This window comes from Mustela erminea, chromosome 12 (assembly GCF_009829155.1).
Source record: "Mustela erminea isolate mMusErm1 chromosome 12, mMusErm1.Pri, whole genome shotgun sequence".
In the NCBI taxonomy this organism is placed as follows: Eukaryota; Metazoa; Chordata; class Mammalia; order Carnivora; family Mustelidae; genus Mustela; species Mustela erminea.
The window spans coordinates 62,970,154-62,989,476 of NC_045625.1; the positions used below are offsets into that span (position 1 = coordinate 62,970,154).

The 19,323-nt window shown below is 37.9% G+C and overlaps 1 protein-coding gene across 1 annotated transcript in view; it reads left to right on the forward strand.

The window, feature by feature from the left end:
* The window catches only part of LOC116569989, a 90,285-nt gene that overhangs the window by 52,038 nt on the left and 18,924 nt on the right, over positions 1 to 19,323 (forward strand). The window contains 2 exon segments of the mRNA XM_032306498.1: positions 7,779 to 8,049; positions 10,611 to 10,669. Coding sequence (XP_032162389.1) covers positions 7,779 to 8,049; positions 10,611 to 10,669 — 330 coding nt within the window.

Genomic DNA, 19,323 nt, shown 5'->3' on the forward strand with positions numbered 1-19,323 from the left:
TTGCCAGGATGTCAGTTCTTCCCAATTTGATGTATAAATTCAATGGATTAAATGTAATCCCAATCAAAATACCAGAAATATTTTATGGATACAAGCAAACTGACTCTAAACTTCAATATAGAGAGGAAAAAGACCCAGACTAGCCAACATAATATTGAAAGAGAAAAACAAAGTCAGAGGACTGACACTACCAACTTCAAGACTTACTATAAAGCTACAGTAATCAAGATAATATGACAGAAAGAATGGTGAAAGAGAAGGATAACAGATCAATGGAACAGAATAGAAAGCCCAGAAATAGACCCACACAAATATAGTCAAGAGATCTTTAGAAAAAAAAAAAGTCACACAATGGAGAATGACAGATTTTCCAATAAATGGTGTTGAAACAATTGGATATCCACATACAAAAAAGAAGTATCAGCCTTTACAAATATTAACTTGAAATGGATCATAAACCTAAATGTAAAGTGCAAAGATAACATAAGAGAAAATCTAGATGATCTTGGGTTTGGCAATGACTTTTTAGGTATAATACCAAAGACATCATGATTCAAGAAATAATCAATAAACTGGACTTCATTAAAATTAAAACTTCCTGCTTTGCGGGTGCCTGGGTGGCTCAGTTGGCTAAGCAACTGCCTTCAGCTCAGGTCACGGTCCTGGAGTCCCAAGATCGAGTCCTGCATCAGGCTCCCAGCTCCATGGGGAGTCTGCTTCTCCCTCTGACCTTCTTGCCTCTCATGCTCTCTCTCACTGTCTCTCTCTCAAATAAATAAATAAAATCTTTAAAAAAAAAAAAAACTTCCTGCTTTGCAAAAGACACTGTCAAAAGGATGAGACCACAAGTCATACTAGGAGAAAAAATTTACAAGAGACATATCTGATAAAGGACTGCTATCTAAAATATACAAAGCACCGCCAAATTGCTAGGACTCACAGCAATTCAGGAATGTGACAGGACCCAAACTCAATGAACAGTAATCAGTTTCATTCCCATACACTAACGATGTAACTGAAGAGAGAAATTAAGGGATCAATTCCATTGACAATAGCACCAAAAACCCTAAGATACCTAGGAATAAACCTAGCCAAAGACGTAAAGGATCTGTACTCTAGAAACTACAGAACACTTATGAAAGAAACTGAGGAAGACCCATAGAGATGGAAAAACATTTCATGTCCTTGGACTGGAAGAACAAACATTGTGAAAATGTTCATGCTTCCCAGAGCAATCTACACATTCAATTCAATCTTTATCAAAATACCATAAACATTTTTCACAGAGCTGAAACAAACAATCCTAAAATTTGCATGGAACCAGAAAAGACCCTGAATTTTCAGGGGATTGTTGAAAAAGAAAACTAAAGCTGGGAGCATCCCAATGCCTGACTTCAAGCTATATGACAAAGATGTGATCATCAAGGCAGCATGGTATGTAAAATAGACATACCGATCAATGGAACAGAATAGAGACCCCAGAAGTGGACCCTCAACTGTATGGTTAACTTATCTTCAACAAAGCAGAAAAGAATATTCAATGGAAAAAAGACAGTCTCTTCAATAAATGATGCTGGGAAAAGTGGACAGCCACATACAGAAGAATAAGACTGGACCATTCTCTTACACCAGGCACAAAGATAAACTCAAAATGGATGAAAGACCTAAATGTGAGACAGGAATCCACCAAAATCCTGAGAACATAGGTCATAACCTCTTTGACATTGACTATAGCGACTTCTTTCAAGACATGTCTCTAAAGATAAGGGGAAACAAAGCAAAAATGAACTTTGGGGACTGCATCAAGATAAAAAGCTTCTGCACAGGAAAGAAAATAGTCAACAAAACGAAGAGGAAACCCACGAAATGGGAGAAGATATTTGCAAATGACTTACAGATAAAGGGCTGGTGTCCAAGATCTATAAAGAGCTTCTCGGGTGCCTGGGTGGCTCAGTCGTTAAGAAGTGTTTGCTTTCAGCTCAGGTCATTATCCTGGGGTCCTGGGATCGAGCCCCCCATCAGGCTCCCTGCTCAGCAGGAAGTTTGCTTCTCCCTCTCCCACTCTCCCTGCTTATGTTCCCTCCATACCTGTGTTTCTCTCTGTCAACTAAATAACAAAACAAAAACAAAAACAAAACAAAACTTCTCAAATGCAACACCCAAAAAACGAAGAATCCAGTCAAGAAATGGGCAGAAGACATAAACAGGCATTTCTCCAAAGAAGACATAGAAATGGCTAACAGACACATGAATAAATGTTCAACATTACCAACCATTAGGGAAATACAAATCAAAACCACAATGAGATACCACCTTGCACCAGTTAGAATGGCAAAAATTAACAAGACAGGGAACAACAAGTGTTGGTGGGGATGTGGAGAAAGGGGAACCCTCTTACACTGTTGGTGGAAATGCAAGCTGGTAAAGACCTTCTGGAAAACAGTATGGATGTTCCTCAAGACATTAAAAATACACCTGCCCTATGACCCAGCAATTGCACTACTAGGTACTTACCCTGAAGATACAGATGTACTGAAAAGAGGGGCACCAGCACCCCAATGTTCATAGCAGCCGTGTCCATAGTAACCAAATGGTGGAAGGAGACAAGATGTCCTTCAACACATGAAAGACACTGATCATTTATCTGTGGTTCATATATACAGTGGAATATTAGCCATTTGCATCAACATAAATGGAACTGGGGGGATTACGCCAAGTGAAAAAAGTCAGGCAGAGAAAGACAATTATCATATGTTTCCCTCATATGCGGAACATAAGGAATAGCATAGAGGACCACAGAGGAAGGGAGGGGAAACAGAGTGGGGAAAAAAATCAGAGAGGAAGACCAACCATGAGAGACTCTGGGCTCCAAGAACAAAACTGAGTGTTATAGAAAGGAGGGTTTGGGAGAAAGGGTAACGGGGTGGTGGGTATTAAGGGGGGCATGTGTGGTGATGAGCAGTGGGTGTTATATGCAACTAATAAATCATTGGACACTACATCAAATTCTAACAATGTACTAAATGTTGGCTAATTGAACATAATAAAATAAAATAAATATGTAAAAAATTAAATATACAAACAACTGTTAAAATTTAACGGTAAGAAAACCAACAACTTGATGAAACAATGGGCAAAATATCTGAATAGACACCTCACCAAAGAAAATATAGAGATGACAAGTATAAGAAAAGATACTCAAGAGATACCTGGATGGCTCAGTCAGTTAAGCGGCCAACTCTTCATTTTAGCTCAGGTCACAACCTCAGGGTCCTGGGGTTGAGCCCCATGTGGGTCTCAACAATCAGCAGGGAGTCTACTTGAAATTCTCTCTCCCTTCCCCTCTACCCCTCCCCCTGCTCACAGGCTCGTGCTCTCTCTCTCAAATAAATAAATAAATCTTAAAAAAACAAAGATGCTCAACATCTTATGTTATTAGGGAGCTGCAAATTAAAACAACAATAAACACCACCCACATAACTATTAGAATGGCCTAATCCAAAACACTGACAACACCAAACTCTGGTGAGGATGTATAGCAACAGGAACTCTAATTGATTGCTGGTGAAATGCCAAATGGTTCAACCACTTTGGGAGACAATTTGGCAATTTCTTACAAACCATACACAATCATACCATTTGATCCAGCAATCATGCTCCTTGGTATTCACCCAAGTGAGTTAAAAACTTAATTTCATGCAGAAGCTTGCACATGGTTGTTTATAACTGCTTTATTCACAATTTTCAATACTTGGAAATAAGCATGATGTCCTTCAGTAGGTGAATGAATAAATAAATTGTGCTATATTAAACAAAAGATTTGTTCAGTGGTAAAAAGAAATGAGCTGTCAAACCACGGAAAGACATGGAGGAACTTTAAATGGACCTTACTAAGTCAAAGAAGCCCATCTGAAAAAGCTTCATACTATAAGATTTCAAATACAATGACATTCTGAGAAAGGCAAAACTACAGAGACAGAAAAAAATCAGTGGTTACCACGACTTGGAAGGGAGGCAAGGATGAACAGAAAGAGCTCAGAGGATTTCTAAGGCAATGAAACTATTCTATATGATGCTTTCATGGTGGATACATTTGTCAAAACCTATAGAATATATAATATCAAGAGTGAATTCTAATGTAACCAGTGAATTTGGGATGATAGTGATTTATCAGCATAGGTTCATCAAGTGTAATAAATGTACCACACTCTGGTGCAGGATATTTCTAGTGGGGAAGGCTGTACATGTTTGGAGGCAGGAAGTATATAAGAACTCTATATTTTCCACAGAATTTTGCTGTGAACCTGTTTTACAAGATAAAGCCTATTTAAAGAAAAAAAAATAGAATACAGACCCAGTCTGAACGAGCTCCCAATGGCCAAAGATGGCACATATTCAGAAAATAAAAAATACAGTAATGGACTGTAGTGCAAAGAGTGAAATAAATCTCCACTTATAACATAATAATATAATAATATAATAATTATATAATAATATAATCTTTTTTATCCATATAGATAAAAACAAATGATTGAATTAAAAAGTACATAGCAGAGAAGGGACAAATCTTCCTTGCAGAATTCCAATCAATAACTATAGAAGATATCATTGTAATTCAGCCAAATACTATCAGAACACACATGCAGGGACATCTGGGTGGCTCAGTCATTAAGCATCTGCCTTCAGCTCAGGTCCTGATTCCAGGGTCCTGGGATCCAGCCCTGCATCAGGCTCCCTGCTTGGCGGGAAGTCTGTTTCTGACCCCCCAAACCCCCCTGCTTGTGTTCTGTCTCTCGCTGTGTCTCTCTGACAAATAAATAAATAAAATCTTAAAAAAAAAAAAAAGGACACACATGTAAATTGAACAATTAAGATTTTAATAGTCATTTTAAGAGATAGAGCACAGCTTACATGGAAATGATAAAGGGTTTCAGTAAAAGAATGTTAGACAGAAATTATAGAATTTGAGCTTTAGTTAGTTCATTTTGCCTTGGTTCCAAAGCTGCTGAATTTGTTCAGGATTGGGTATTGTTTAAAAAAAAAAAAAAAAAAAAAAGCAACAGTCACTTGTATCAGCTGAGAGGGGCATGTTTGGTATTTTGAGAGTTGCAGAGCTTTTGTCTTTACTCATGCAAAATAATGATCTTGTTTGTGTTACATCATAATGGTCACAAAATGACCTTGTCCGCTTGTGTTCAGTGAGATCATTTACGTGCAGCAAGAAAACACCACTGTTTAGCTATGAGCACTAGGACAGCTTTTACTCACAGCCAAGCTCTAAGTGTCAGGCCAGCTCCCACACATCACAGGCTGCTTTATGCTTTCTCAAACTAATGAGGGAAATTAAAAATCACCGTTATAATACCAGAGTAATAACTGAATCAGGCAAGATCCACAGATGAATGCTAAACTGGTGAATGATACTTTAAAGAAAAACAGTATGTTTTATAGCCTCAAAGCACCCCTCTGCAAATATTTATTAGTAACTGTCGTGACGATGCATCTACATTGACAGCACTGGATTCAGGTGGGGTAGGGGAGGATGGATGTGTAGCCCATCTCAGCACACCAGGCCAGTATTTCTCAGGCGTGGAGCAAGGTCTCAGGCATGAGATAGGAGTGAAGAGGTAGGGTTTCCTAGAAAGGAGCGGAGAGGCCTTATATTTTTAAAACATTTGTATTCTTTAAGAATACAAATTCTTAAGTTTAAGAACTTAGGAACTTTAGAAATTTAAATTTCTTTTAAAAGAAATTGTCTTTTAATTGCATATACTTGAATAATGAAAGTTATTTTAATATTTTGTCTTTTAATTGCATATACTCGAATCACTATAAAAGTTATTGTAATATAAATTCCACGGATATGGCCGTGCTGTGTTCCAGCACCTACCTCACTGTTCTAACAAAATTATTCAATGTAATTCCACTGCTCAAACCCCAGCTCTAACACATACTACCTTCTCACTTTCTTTTCTTCTTGGACTTGAACTTTTCTTGCACCAGGATCAGTTTTTAAATATTTTAGCAATAGCATACATGTTAATATAGATACATTGCTATGCATTTTCAGTTTTCTTTCAACCATTACTAAAAGTTTTTATTGGCATAAAAGTTGGAATTGTTCATGTTTAACAAACAAAATATATAAATGTCAAAGAGAAAAAACAAAGAAAACTTTTTTGGAATTCTGATTGGAACTTTAATTAATTATATTCTTTTCATCTAGAAAACTGGTATTTATTGAAGTTTCTTTTTTTTAATCGAAGTTTCTTAAGTGTCAACAGAATAAAGTTTTATACCTTGATTCACATAAGTTCCAATAATTTACTGGCAACATTAATCTTTCTTTTTTCTTGCTAATAAAAACTCTTTTTATCATTGCCATATAAAATAATTTATGTTACAAAATAACAACCAAGAAAAGTGTGTTTATATATGTATGTACATTTTGTATGTATAAACATATATACACAAAGACAGCCAAAATGTCTTAAGGTCCCCAATTTGGTTCTTAATTTCAGAAGTGTGCAAATGTAGGAGATGCGTAATTTGAATGATAATTGTTTTTTATTGAGTTGTGTGTACGTTCAGGTATTAGTTATGGAATATATAACAACTTACTTTTTCTTTCTTTTTTTCCCTTTTTCCTTTTTTTCTTTTTTTTCTTCTTTTTCCATTAGGTTAATGATAGGCTCGATTTCCTGGTCTTTGTTATACTTTACAGTTTTATTCACAAAAGCTGTTTACATGGTGTAAAATTAGTTGTATATTGGTACCCACAAAATGAGGGCCCAAGTCACAAATCTAAACCTAAGTCAGCCTGATCTAATGGTACCCTTCTCATTGTCAAAGACACCTAACATATGCCAATCACAATTCAGCTATAACTAGCTGACTGTACCTTTATAAGGAAACTTTTACTTACCCTTGCAAGGAAATTTCTATTAATAAAATTTGCTCTTGTCCAAAATTCCTCAGAACTGAGAGTGCTCTAGGGTTTCTTTTCTCTTGAGTAAAGGATATCAAACTTGTTACTGTTTTAGTTTTGTTATTTGACACATGTATTTTTTTCTTCTTTTGGCAGCTCTGAGTTAAAAGGCACACTTTTGGAAAAAAAAAAAAAACAGTTCAAAATTTTCCCTTTATAAACTTTATATTACAAAACTTCCAATTGATGGGGCACCTGGGTGGCTCAGCAGGTAAAAGCCTCTGCCTTCGGCCCAGGTCATGATCCCAGGGTCCTGGGATCAAGCTCCGCATCGGGCTCTCTGCTCAGTGCAGAGCCTGCTTCTCTCTCTCCCTCTGCCTGCCTCTCTGCCTACTTGTGTTCTCTGTCAAAAAAATAAATAAAATCTTAAAAAAAAAACAAAACTTCCAATTGCATAGAGAAATAGAAACTAGTAAAAGGAGCATACGCATACACCAGAGCATATCCATATATACCCATATAGAGCATACCCATACCCATATACCCATATAGGTAGAAATCTTTAACATGTTGCTGTATTTGCTTTTTCTAGTTATTTTTTTCAATTACAAATATGTAATATAATGTTAAGTATTTTAATATACATCTCTAAAAGTAAGCTTCCCTGAATAACCCCAATGTTATTATCACAACTAACAAAACTAATAACTTCCCTTAATATTTCTAATATCCAATCCATACACAAATTTCCCCAGTTCCCAATTGTCTTCTTGTTTTCTCCTACCAGGATCTGATCCATGTCCACCTACTCTATTTCACCTTACGCCAAAGTTTACCCCGTAACCTCTAGGGTTTGGTAGGACCTGGGCTCCAGCTATTAATACAGGCCGTTCATCTTATTACACCCTCTTTACGGCCCCGTCCCCACCGCAGCTCCGACACACTCGAAATCCGCGAGGAGTCGCGGAGTTTCTCTGGGAAATGTAGTCCCCTATACCACCACTCCCCGAGCTGCATTCTAGGAACGGATATCCTGGACTTTCCCATGCGCATGTGCAACCAACCCCACTTCCCTGCTTCCGCCCTCTCAGGTCTTGAGGGTGCGGCCGTTTTGCCCTCAGGTGAGAGGAGGTGGGCGCGGGTTCCTGGGCCTCCGCGCGCCCGGTGGGGGCGGGGTGGGTTTGTGGCCGGAGGAAGGGACTCAAACGTCTCGGGAACTCCCCGCTCTCCCCAAGGCCGGAGCCCCGCCTCTTATGCCGGAGCCAGAAGAGAACCTAGATCTGGCAAAGGCGGTTGAGGGCGGACCCCAGCCCCGCGGACTCCGGGGGCCCAGATGGGGCGAGTGCTGTAGGTGTTACTTGTGGACCGCCGGCCCTGGGAAGATCCCTTGCTGGCGGCGGGAGGGTAATGTGCTTTAAGGGTATTGGATATAGACTGTCCAACTGGCATACAGCGCGCCCCGGTCTTGACCCTAAATTTAAGCCGGGAAGATCGGGTAATTTCCTCCTTAGTCACTTGGGCATAAGTCAAGTTCTCATCTGAAAATAAGAATATTAGTAAAAACTGCGTTGTTCAGAAAGAGATAAGTCATCGTCTATAAAGCATTGTAGCCAAGTGCTAGTGTGTAAGCTCTAATAGGTACAAGGTATAAGCCAACACGTAGTATTGGCTTACATCATATTTGGAAGACACTTTGTTTTTTTTATTTAGTATTTAACTTAATTTTTATAGCCACCCTACTTACAGGTATAACCATATAATTTTATTTTTTTAATTTTATTTTAATTCAAATTAATTAACATATAGTGTATTGTTTTAGGGGTAGAGTTTAGTGATGCATCAATTGCATATTACACCCAGTGCTCATTACATCATGTGCACCCTTAATGTACACCACCAAGTTACCCCATCCCCCCATCCACCTCCCCTCTAGCAATACTTAGTTTGTTTTCCTATACTTAAGAGTCTCTTATAGTTTGTCTCTCTATTTTCCTCTTATGTTTACCTCCCTTCCCCTATGATCCTGTTTTGTTTCTTAAATTCTACATATGAGTGAAATCACGTGATAATTGTCTTTCTCTGACTTATTTCTCTTAACTATGATACTCTCTAGTTCCATCCATGTCGTTGCAAATGGCAAGATTTCATTCTTTTTGATGGCTGAGTAATAGTCCAGCATTGATTTTGTGTGTGTGTGTACACTACATGTTCTTTATCAATTCATCTGTTGATAGACATCTGGGCTCTTCCCTTAGTATCAACCATATAATTTTTTTAAAAAAATAGAAAAAAGCAAGAAGAAGGGAAGGAAGGAAGAAAGGATGGAGGGAAGGAAGGAGAGAAAGAGAGAAAAGAAAAGAAAGGAAAAGAAAGAGGAAGAGAAGGAGGGAGGAACTTTTGGAAATGGCTGGAGATGATTTGGATTGTCACAACCGAGGAGGAGTGCTACTAGTGTCTGGTGGGTAGAGACCAGAAATGCTGCTAGACATCCTACAATGCACAGCCCCCGCGTGATAAAGAATTATGCAGCCCAAAATGTCAGCACTGCTGAAGTTGAGAAACTTTGTTCTCGGTGAAAGTTTCAACTAAGAGGAATTTGTTTCCTAGGCCTAAGTCTCCACGTCTGGAACAAAGTAACTCTTATGTGGCAGGCAGGAGAGGAGCTCTGGGGACAGGAATCCCACCTGGAAGAAGAGCTCATCCAACAGGAACCACCCTCACCAGAGTTTCAGAACATGCAGAAGAACCTAGAAAGGAGTAGGTCCTAATTTGCTCCACCAGAAACAGTTCTAATTTTCTTGTCCAGAAAGAGCCAGATTTGGTGATGTTACCACATACAGAAGCTATCACAGACTGTGTGAATGGAAACTGGACCAGCTTGCAGAAGGTGGTGAGCTGGGGTTGAAAGAGGTGAATGACTATCAGGCCCTACAGGAAAAGTCACAGCCAGAGCCAAGGAAATTCAGTCTCAGTCCTTCTTAAAGAGCGCCCCCATTTTCTTCATTTTTCCCTCTTTCTAGATTTCTAAGCCACTCTCATGTTTGTCCTTCACAAGTGGCATCTAGAGATATGCTGAAGCTTCCTTTATCCTGAACATAAAGAATTATAAAATGACAGTATTAGAGGGGATGTCTATCTTTGACTCTTTTGAAATTTAAAAAAAAAAAAAAGGAGCTTGAGATGTATGTCCCCTGGTCACCCAGGACAGAAGGAGGACCAAAGCACAGTGCAGTTCATTCTGTCACACCTAAGTCACTAGAAGTGTCTCATCAAAAGTCTTACCAAAAGAACAAAATGATTTTAAAATACTTTGTCACTAAGCATCTTTTTTCCCCCCAGAGTTTTCTGTTGATTTTCTAACTCAAAGTATAAATAATAGGATATTAATATTACCCTCTGTTTTAATTTTTTTTGTGGATTAGTCATTTTTTTAAATGAAAGAAATAATTTACAGTCACCAGTGAATTCAACAACAGAGTTACAATCACATGATCATATCAGAGATGTATTATATATTCTGGGAGTGCTGTCTCTGTGTGGTGCTTCCTGCCCCTTCTCAAGGGTCAACAGAACATTTTTCCATAGGGTGGCCTTTACCCCAGTGGGTGTGGTGAGATTTTTTAGGAAACTGGCAAAAGCTCACCAGACCTCTCATAATTGCATTCTCTTTCCTTATCCCCAGCTTACCCATCACAGTTCTCTGTACTCTCCCAACAACAGCAGAAAATGAACACATCTCAGGTGAGTTATTTATATACACTTTTTTTATAATGGATTTTATAATTAACATAGTTAATTATAACTATGGATTTTATAATTAACATAGTTAATTAACATAGAAATGTAGAAATGGAAATGGATCAGAACTATTCAAGGAAGGTAGAGAAAAGCAGATGAGTAGTACAGCAGAGTTGACGTGTATAGATGGCAGTCCTAGGAAGTTACAGATTTTCCAAAGTGTAGTGTAGATTTCTTTCTGATAGCCATGGCAGAGAGTCGGGTATTTGTTTCAAGATTTGTGTTGATGAAAATCTTAAATCTTCCTCATGGAAAATGTCTTTGTTCATCTTCAGGTAGGTGATAGTGCAGATCTTTCCAAAAACAACCCAGAAATAATTGTAGAATGTTGTTCCCACTTCTCCCCCAGTGGAAGTAAGGGCACATTGCCAAAGCAGGGCTTTTGTTAATACAGTTGTCCATCTAAATAAAACAGAAGAAGTAGACCTTTTCCTGACTATTCTTCTAGTTCCAGAGATAGTATTTAAACTAAGTAGAGATCAGCATGAGTAGCTGGTACATTCATGTCCTGAAAATATCTCTATGTGAATATTTCTCTCAAATACGTGTCTTGAACAAGTTCAACAGAGAACTTAAAGTTCTGTTCGGTAGCAAATGCTGCCAACAATTTACATTCACATTTCTGTCTACTGCTTGAGGCCTTGGTGTCTCTACTCATATGCCTGTGACCTGCATCACCAGTGACCTAACTACAGTCAAATCCAGTGGGTCTTGCCTCGTCCTTACCTCACAGATCTGTCTGCAGTGCCTGACTCTACGCCCACTCTGTCCATCTGGAAGGTTGCCTGTGTTGGTGTCTGTGATGGCCTCTGCTGCCATCCTTCCTGTTTCTTTCATGGAATCATCTCTCTTTTGCCCTTTTATGTGTCTCATCACAAGTTTCCCTTCCTTTTTTACTATTTTTCTAGCTGGTCTTTTTGACTCATTTCATCCCCACTCTGGTTTCAACAATGATGTTTTTCCCAGTTTGCACAAATGTGGCTCTGCAGCCCACTGTGACCAGTAGCACTTTTTAAAATTTTTGTTAATTTTATCTTGTGTATTTTTTGAGAGAGAGAGCACATGAGCAGGGGTGGGGGGTAGAGTGAGAGGAAGAGAGAATCCCAAGCAGACTCCCAGCTGAGTGTGGGGCCCTATGCAGGGCTTCATCTCACAACCCCAAGATCATGACCTGAGCCAAAACCAAGAGTTGGACACTTAGCCAACTGAGCCACCCAGGTGCTCAGTTTAGCACATTTTATGATGAGGGAAGCAATCTGTATCTGTGTTATCCCAAATGATGGCCACTACCCACATATGCCTGTTGAGAACTTGAAATGCAGCTAGTGTGACTGAGGACTGAATTTTTTTAAGATTTTATTTATTTATTTGAGAGAGAGACAGTGAGAGAGAGCATGAGCAAGAAGAAGGTCAGAGGGAGAAGCAGACTCCCCATGAAGCTGAGAGCCTGATGCAGGACTCGATCCCAGGACTCCAGGATCATGACCTGAGCCGAAGGCAGTCGTCCAGCCAACTGAGCCACCCACGCATCCCGAGGACTGAATTTTTAATTTAAGTTTTAAATAGTTACAGGATGCTGGTGACTGCCATGTTGGACATAGTTGACTCAGCATCTCTATATAGGTATCTACAAGTTATCGCCAGCTCAACTGATTCAAAGTAAAAGTTAACATTTACAGCCCCATTTACGGTCCTTCCCAAACTAATTGCCCTCATCTTTCTCTGTTAGATAATAATGTCCCAGTCAGCCAGACACCCAAGCCACAAAAGTGCAATACATCCCTGTCTCCTTATTCTCTACTCTCTCAACTTCTACCACATCTGGTGTGCAATCATGTCTTGCTACTTATTTGTTAAAGATAACAGCCATTTTATATGGTAAACCTAATGCACTTTAAATGCATTCCTCTACTTTATTTCTCCTACTGCTATCTCATGGTCTTGCACCAGAGCTATTGGAATATCTTCTTTACCAGCCTGCCCACTTCTCTCTTCACCTACTCAAGCATATCTTCCACATGCGTAGTTCATCTACATCCTAGGGAAGTAATATCTCGAACATGTATAACTCATCTCAGTGGTTCCTCACCCCACACAATAAAATTCCCAGTTCCTCAGAATAACATTCAGGCTTTGGAGACATTACCCCTTCCTACTTATTTTATTTTTAACTTTATTGGTGCTCTGAGTTTTTTGGCAACTGTTTATTGAGCAGCCAAGATGTCCCAAGTAAGTGACATGCACTTAACTTAAAAAAACTTGAAGTCTGAACAAGACAAGACATCTATACAAATAGTGGTCACAGTCCAGTGGGGAACATGACATTAAAAAATTTACTGTGTAACTTTATTGTACAGCAAAACCAAACCTCATTTAGTTTTTTAAAAAATATCCTCCTATTCCTCACTACATCATATCATCTTCTCATTGTCTTCTAATTGACCTTTAGAACCACATCCTCATTCTATACACCTAATACTATGAATTGAATTATGTTCCCACCCACAAATTTATATGTTGAATCCCTCACCCCCAGTGTGACTGTTTAGAAATAGAATGTTTAAGAGGGAATAAAGTTAAGTGAAGTCATAAAGGTGGGATACTAATCTAATAGGGTTAATGATCTTTTAAAAAAAGGAAGAGAGAGAGAGACAGAGATCAGATTCTCTGTCTCTCCATACACAGGCACCAGGCAAAGGCCATGTGAGGACACGGCAAGAAGTGGCCATCTATAAGCCAGGAAGAGAATGTCACCAGAACCCACTCATGCTGTTACTCTGATCGTGGCCTTTAGAACTATGAGGAAAAAAAGGTCTACCATTTAAGCCACCCAGTCTATGGTATTTTGTTAAGGCAGCCTGTACAATTAAGACAGGTAGCTCTTTACTTTCTTTTTCTTTGTTTTCATTTATTTTTAATTGTGGTAAAATCCAGGTAACATAAAGTTTATCATCTTAGCCATTTTTTCTATTATCAGTAATATTAAGTACATTCATATTGCTGTGCAGCCAATCTCCAGAACTCTTCATCTTACAGAACTAGAGCTCTATACCCATGAAACAACCATTCTTCATACCTCCCACCATTCAGTCTCTGGCAAATTCTACTTGCTATCTATTAATTTTCCTATTCATATATGTGGAACCATGTAGTATTTGTCTTTTTGTGACTGGCTTATTTCTTTTAACATAAAGTCCTCAAAGTTCATGCATGTTGTAGCATGTATTGGAATTTCTTTCTTTTGTAAGGCTGAATAATAAGGCATTGTGTATATACCACATTTTTTTTATCTCTTCATCAAGTGATAGACATTTTGGTTCCTTTCACCTTTTGGTTATTGCAAATAATGCTGCTGTGAACATAGGAATACAAATACCTCTTCAAGACACTAGTAGTCTAAATGGATCTTTATACTCAGAAATGGAATTGCTAAGTCATGTGGTAATTCTATGTTTAATTTTTTGAGGAACCACCATTCCATTCCACAGTAACTGCACCATTTTCCATTCCCACCAGCAGTGCACAGGGATTCTGGTCATTCCACATCCTCATCAACACTTGCTGTTTTCTGATAGTGACCGTTCTAATGAATGTGAGGTCTGGCTCTTTACTTTTTTTTTTTTAAGATTTTATTTATTTATTGGACAGTGAGAGAGGGAGCACAAGCAGGGCGAGTGGGAGAGGGAGAAGCAGGCTTCCCGCTGAGCAGGGAGGCGAATACGGGTTCCATCCGGAACCCAGGGATCATAACCTGAGCCTGAAGGCAGACACTTAGCTACTGAGCCACCCAGGCGCTCCTGGCTTTTTGCTTTTATGTGTCACGAGTTAGCTTTGGTTGCCTCATCTAGAAAACAATACTCTTTTCTTTCCCCTTGTCTCCCTCTGAGCTAATTTCCCTTTTCTGAATCTGTACAGCCCCAACTTTACTTCATACATTGCCAGAAGTCTCCTGATAATATATTTGTCTCTCCAGTTAGACCATTTTCTTCAAGGTCAGGAACTGCCATAGGTTCATTTTCATAGGCTTCATTGTAAGCCGTCAGCTTCTGTAGTTGAGACTGCTCATTAAACTTTTAAAATAAAAGATTATTCCCTCTCTGTATGGAACTGGGCCACTGAAAGAATTGGGCTTTCTATTATCAGAAAAATACCTCATTTCTCACAAGGTAGAGCCCAAGTGGTTACTATCTTTTGTCCTAGATACCTGTGCATACTTGTTCTGCGCATGATAAAATGTCCTGTTCTTCTGAATGAAGGACTCTCCAAGAGGATGTTTTCCTGACACCCCTGTCTTGTGCTGTTTCTAAAATGTCAGTTAGCCTCCTCCTCTTTAAGACTGAGTCATCTCCATACTGTTTGTATGCGTGTAAGAAGGACTGAACTTCTTGTGGGCAAGTACAGTCCCTTTGGAGAAGATAATACATAGGAGGTGCTGGGAATGATGCGGAGATTTCTTCTTCATACTCTGGAAACAAGTTACAATTAAGGGAATTAGCTGATTAATTGACTGTTTGAGTTGAATCAGTATCAGGGTTTGTAATTCGTCACAGAAAGGGCAGATTGATGTTGTAGGCCTAGTTGGTCAAAGGTGGATAGTTGGGAAGGATTGTGTCAGTCCTGAAGAATAGGTGGGATTTTAACTGCTGTAGAGTAGAGGGAGGTTACTGCATTCTGAGGAAACAACATGAAGGCCTAAAAACAAAGCATCCAAGGTCTAATAAGAATCTTTGCATATTACACTTTGGAATTCCTCTTAGGGGATAATAAGAGAGATCAAGATAAATGTTGGAACCAGACTAGGTATATTAGTTTGCTAGAGCTGCCATAATAAAGTACCACAGACTGGGTTACTTACACAACAATTTATTTCCTCACAGTATGAAGGCTCAAAATCCAAAATCAGGGAATGGACAGGGTTGGTTCCTTCTGAGGGCTGTGAGGGAAGAATCTGTTCCAGGCCTCTTTTCTTTGCTTATGAAGGGCTTTTCCCCTGTGTCTTCACACCATCTTCCCTCTGTACATATCTGTGTCCAGATTTCTTCTTAAAAGGACACTAATCAAATTGGGTTAGCGCCCACCCTAATAACCTTAATGTATGCATTTTGCATATAGCAAAAACTGTGTAACACTAGAAGTCCTTGGATGCCGTAGTTAAGGGTTTGGTTTCATCTGAGTTCTGACATAGAACATGGGGAAGAAATTCATGGAATAAAAGGCATTTCATTTTTAATCTGGAAGTATGAACAATGTGAAAAATATGAAAGGGGTAAAGTAAGAGTCAAGATGACTCTGGAGGTTTTTTTGGCACAAGGGCAGAATGATGATGATCCCTGTTCCAGAAGTGTATGAGAGCTGAGATTATGCACAATTTACTATAGTTCTGAGTCATCTGTGTGTGTTTGTTTGTGTAATCAACCTTCCTCCTTTTTGGTAATTTTAATAGCTTTTTAATTATTAAAGAGTTAATTGTTTTTCTGATTTATGACCTATATTTCCCTGTTTCATAATTTGTCTTTGGATAGAGTTTGTCTGCCAGACCGGGTTCTTTTCATTTTTACTGATGACATTTTGGGAAATTTTTAAGTTATGGAAAGATACAAAGGAGTAATATAATAGATATTTCTTACCTTCCTAAATTATTAACTGTAAAATTTTGCTAATTTTCTCTTGTTTGCACTCTTTTTTTTTCTTTTTATTTATTTCTTTAACTGAGGTACAGTTTTAATACTAGTGAAGTGCATTCTTAAATATGAACTGGGTAGATTTTTTACATATATGCACATGTATACAGATGTAATTTACCACTCAGATTAAGATGAAGAACATTTCGTCACCCTTGAAGTTTTCCTCCTTCCAATTTCCAGATAATAACTACTGCTCTGCCCTGCAGAGACAACTACTATTCTAACATCACATGTTAGGAAAAAAAAAAAAGAAGAACTTCATTTTTGAACATTATATAAATGGAATCATATAATCTGTATTCTTTTTCAGAGGAAAGGGTGGTCCAGCTTGTTTTTCTGTACATAACATTGTTGAGATCATTAGTCTTGCTATGTTTCACTACTTCCTTCTTTATATTGCTGAGCAGTATTTCATTATATGACTGTATGATGATTTATTTGTTTGTTCTCATGTTGGTGAGTTTTTCACTTGTATTTTCCCTTTTGGGGACTGCTATGAATAAAGCTGCTGTGAACATTCCTGTGTGTCTCCTGGTATATCTTCATTTCTCTTGGTTATACCTTGAAGTAGAATGGCTGATTCATAGAATAAACATATGTTCAGCTTTAATATATACAACAATTAGCTTGCTAAAGTGCTTGAACCAATTTATAATACTAGTGTTCTGGCTGTACTAAATTCTCACCAACACTTGCTACAGTCGGACTTTACATTCAGAGAGTGGTCTCTCTTTGAAACTGATAGTCTGCTTTCCTGTAATAAATACTAATTTCAGTACCATTATTTGTATTTTGGCCATGTAGATGTTCTTTTATGTAAAATACCTGCTCAGTTCTCTGTCTTTATTAGATTCCTTCCTTTTATATTATTGATTAGTCAGTTTTTTCTGTATTATCCATACAAGTCATTTGTCAGATATGAATGTTGCAACTGTTTTTGGGTTCTTTGGCTTGACTTTTTTTTTAAAGTAATGTCTTTTGATAAACCAGGTTCTTAAATTTAATAAAGGTCAATATCAGCATCTCTAATGACAGTTCTTTGTATGTCTCTTTGAAAGATTTTTCGTTCTTCAAGATCACACAGATATTCTCCTAGTTCTTAGCAGATGCTTGATTATTTGAGCTTGATCCGCCTGAAAATGTTTTTGTGTGTGGTATAAATAATTGTCGAGATTCTTATTTCCATGTGGATAATAAGTTGCACTAGCACTATTTGTTGAAAAGACTGTCCTATGTCCACTAAATTGCAGCCGGGCCTCTGTTTTCAATCAAGTGACCATATATAAATGTAGGTCTACATTTAGACTGTATTCTCTTCCTTTGATCCAGTTATTTGTCTTTTTCCTAGTACTTCACTGTCCTAATTACTATTGCATTACATTAAGTCATGAAATATGGAAGAGTAAGGTCTGAAAGTTTTACCTCTTTAAAAAATTTGACTAATTTAAATACTTTGTATTTTCATAGAAATTCCATCAATTTCCACAGAAAATCTGGCTGGGTAGTTTTTCAGAGTAGAGGTGAAGTCTTTGACATGTTTCATTAGATTTATTCCTGTGTATTTGATTTATTTTTTTAAGTATTTTTTAAGATTTTATTTATTGAGTGAGAGAGTGTGCATGCACGCGCGCGCACACACACACATACATGCATGAGCTGGGGGAGGGGAAGAAGGAGAGGGAGAGAGAATCACAAGCAGACTCTGTGCTGAGCATGGAGCCTGACATGGGGCTCAATCTCACAACCCTGAGATCATGACCTGAGCCTAAATCAAGAGCTGGATGCCCAACCAACTGAGCCACCCAGGCCTCCCTATTTTGGTACTATTATAAATAATACTGTTTTTTACATTTGATTTTCTAATTTATTTTTACTTTATTAAAATACAGTGGATTTTTAATACTGATCTTATATCAAGCCATTTTGTTAAATTCACTTATTTGGGTAATTTATTTATAAATTCTTTTCAGTTTTGGGGGTTTTTTTGTTTAAAAAAAAGATTTTTTAATTTATTTACTTATTTTAGAGGCAGAGAGAATGAGCAGGAGGAGCGGAGGGGGAGAGAGGGAGAGAGAGAATCTCAAGCAGACTCCATGCTGAGCCTGACTCAAGGCTCCATCTCACAACCATCAGTTGTGATCACAACCTGAGCCAAAACCAACAGCCAAATACCACCCAGATGCCCCTGTAGATTCTTTTAGATTTTTTTAAATATGCACAATCGTGTCTTTTGCAAATACAGACATTTTTATTTATTCCTTTCTAATCTTTATATCTTTAATTTGTTTTTAAGCCTTATTCTTGTCTTTCTAGTACAAAGTTGAATACAAGTGATGATAATAGAAATCCTTGTTTTATACCTCACCTGAAGAAGAAAATACTCTGTATTTCATCACTGAGTCTGGATTTAACTCTAGGATTTTTATACACATTGTTTATAGAATAAGGAAGTTCTATTTTTAGTTTCCTCAGAGCTGTTAATCATACATACATATTATACTTTGTGAAATGCTTTTTCTAAATCTAGTGAGATAATAATATAATTTTCTTCCTTAATTCTGTTAAAAGAATGAATTGTATTGACTGATTTATCAGTGTTTAACTAATCTTGGAATCCTGATAAAAGTCCCACCTGGCCATAAAATACTATCTTTTAATGTGTCTCTGGATTCAGTTTGTTAATATTTCAGTTAGTATTTTTAAATATGCATTAGTGGAGAGATAATTGGCCTTTCATGTAATGTCTTGGTCAGGTTTTGGCATCAATATTATGCTCTCATGAAATGAGTTGGGAAGTGAGTCCTCATTTTCTCTTCTCTGGAAAATCTTCCTCAGATGTTCGGGAAGATATACCAAGAAAGCAACCTGATCTTGGGATTTTCTTTGTAGCTGGTTTTTAATTATAAATTCAGC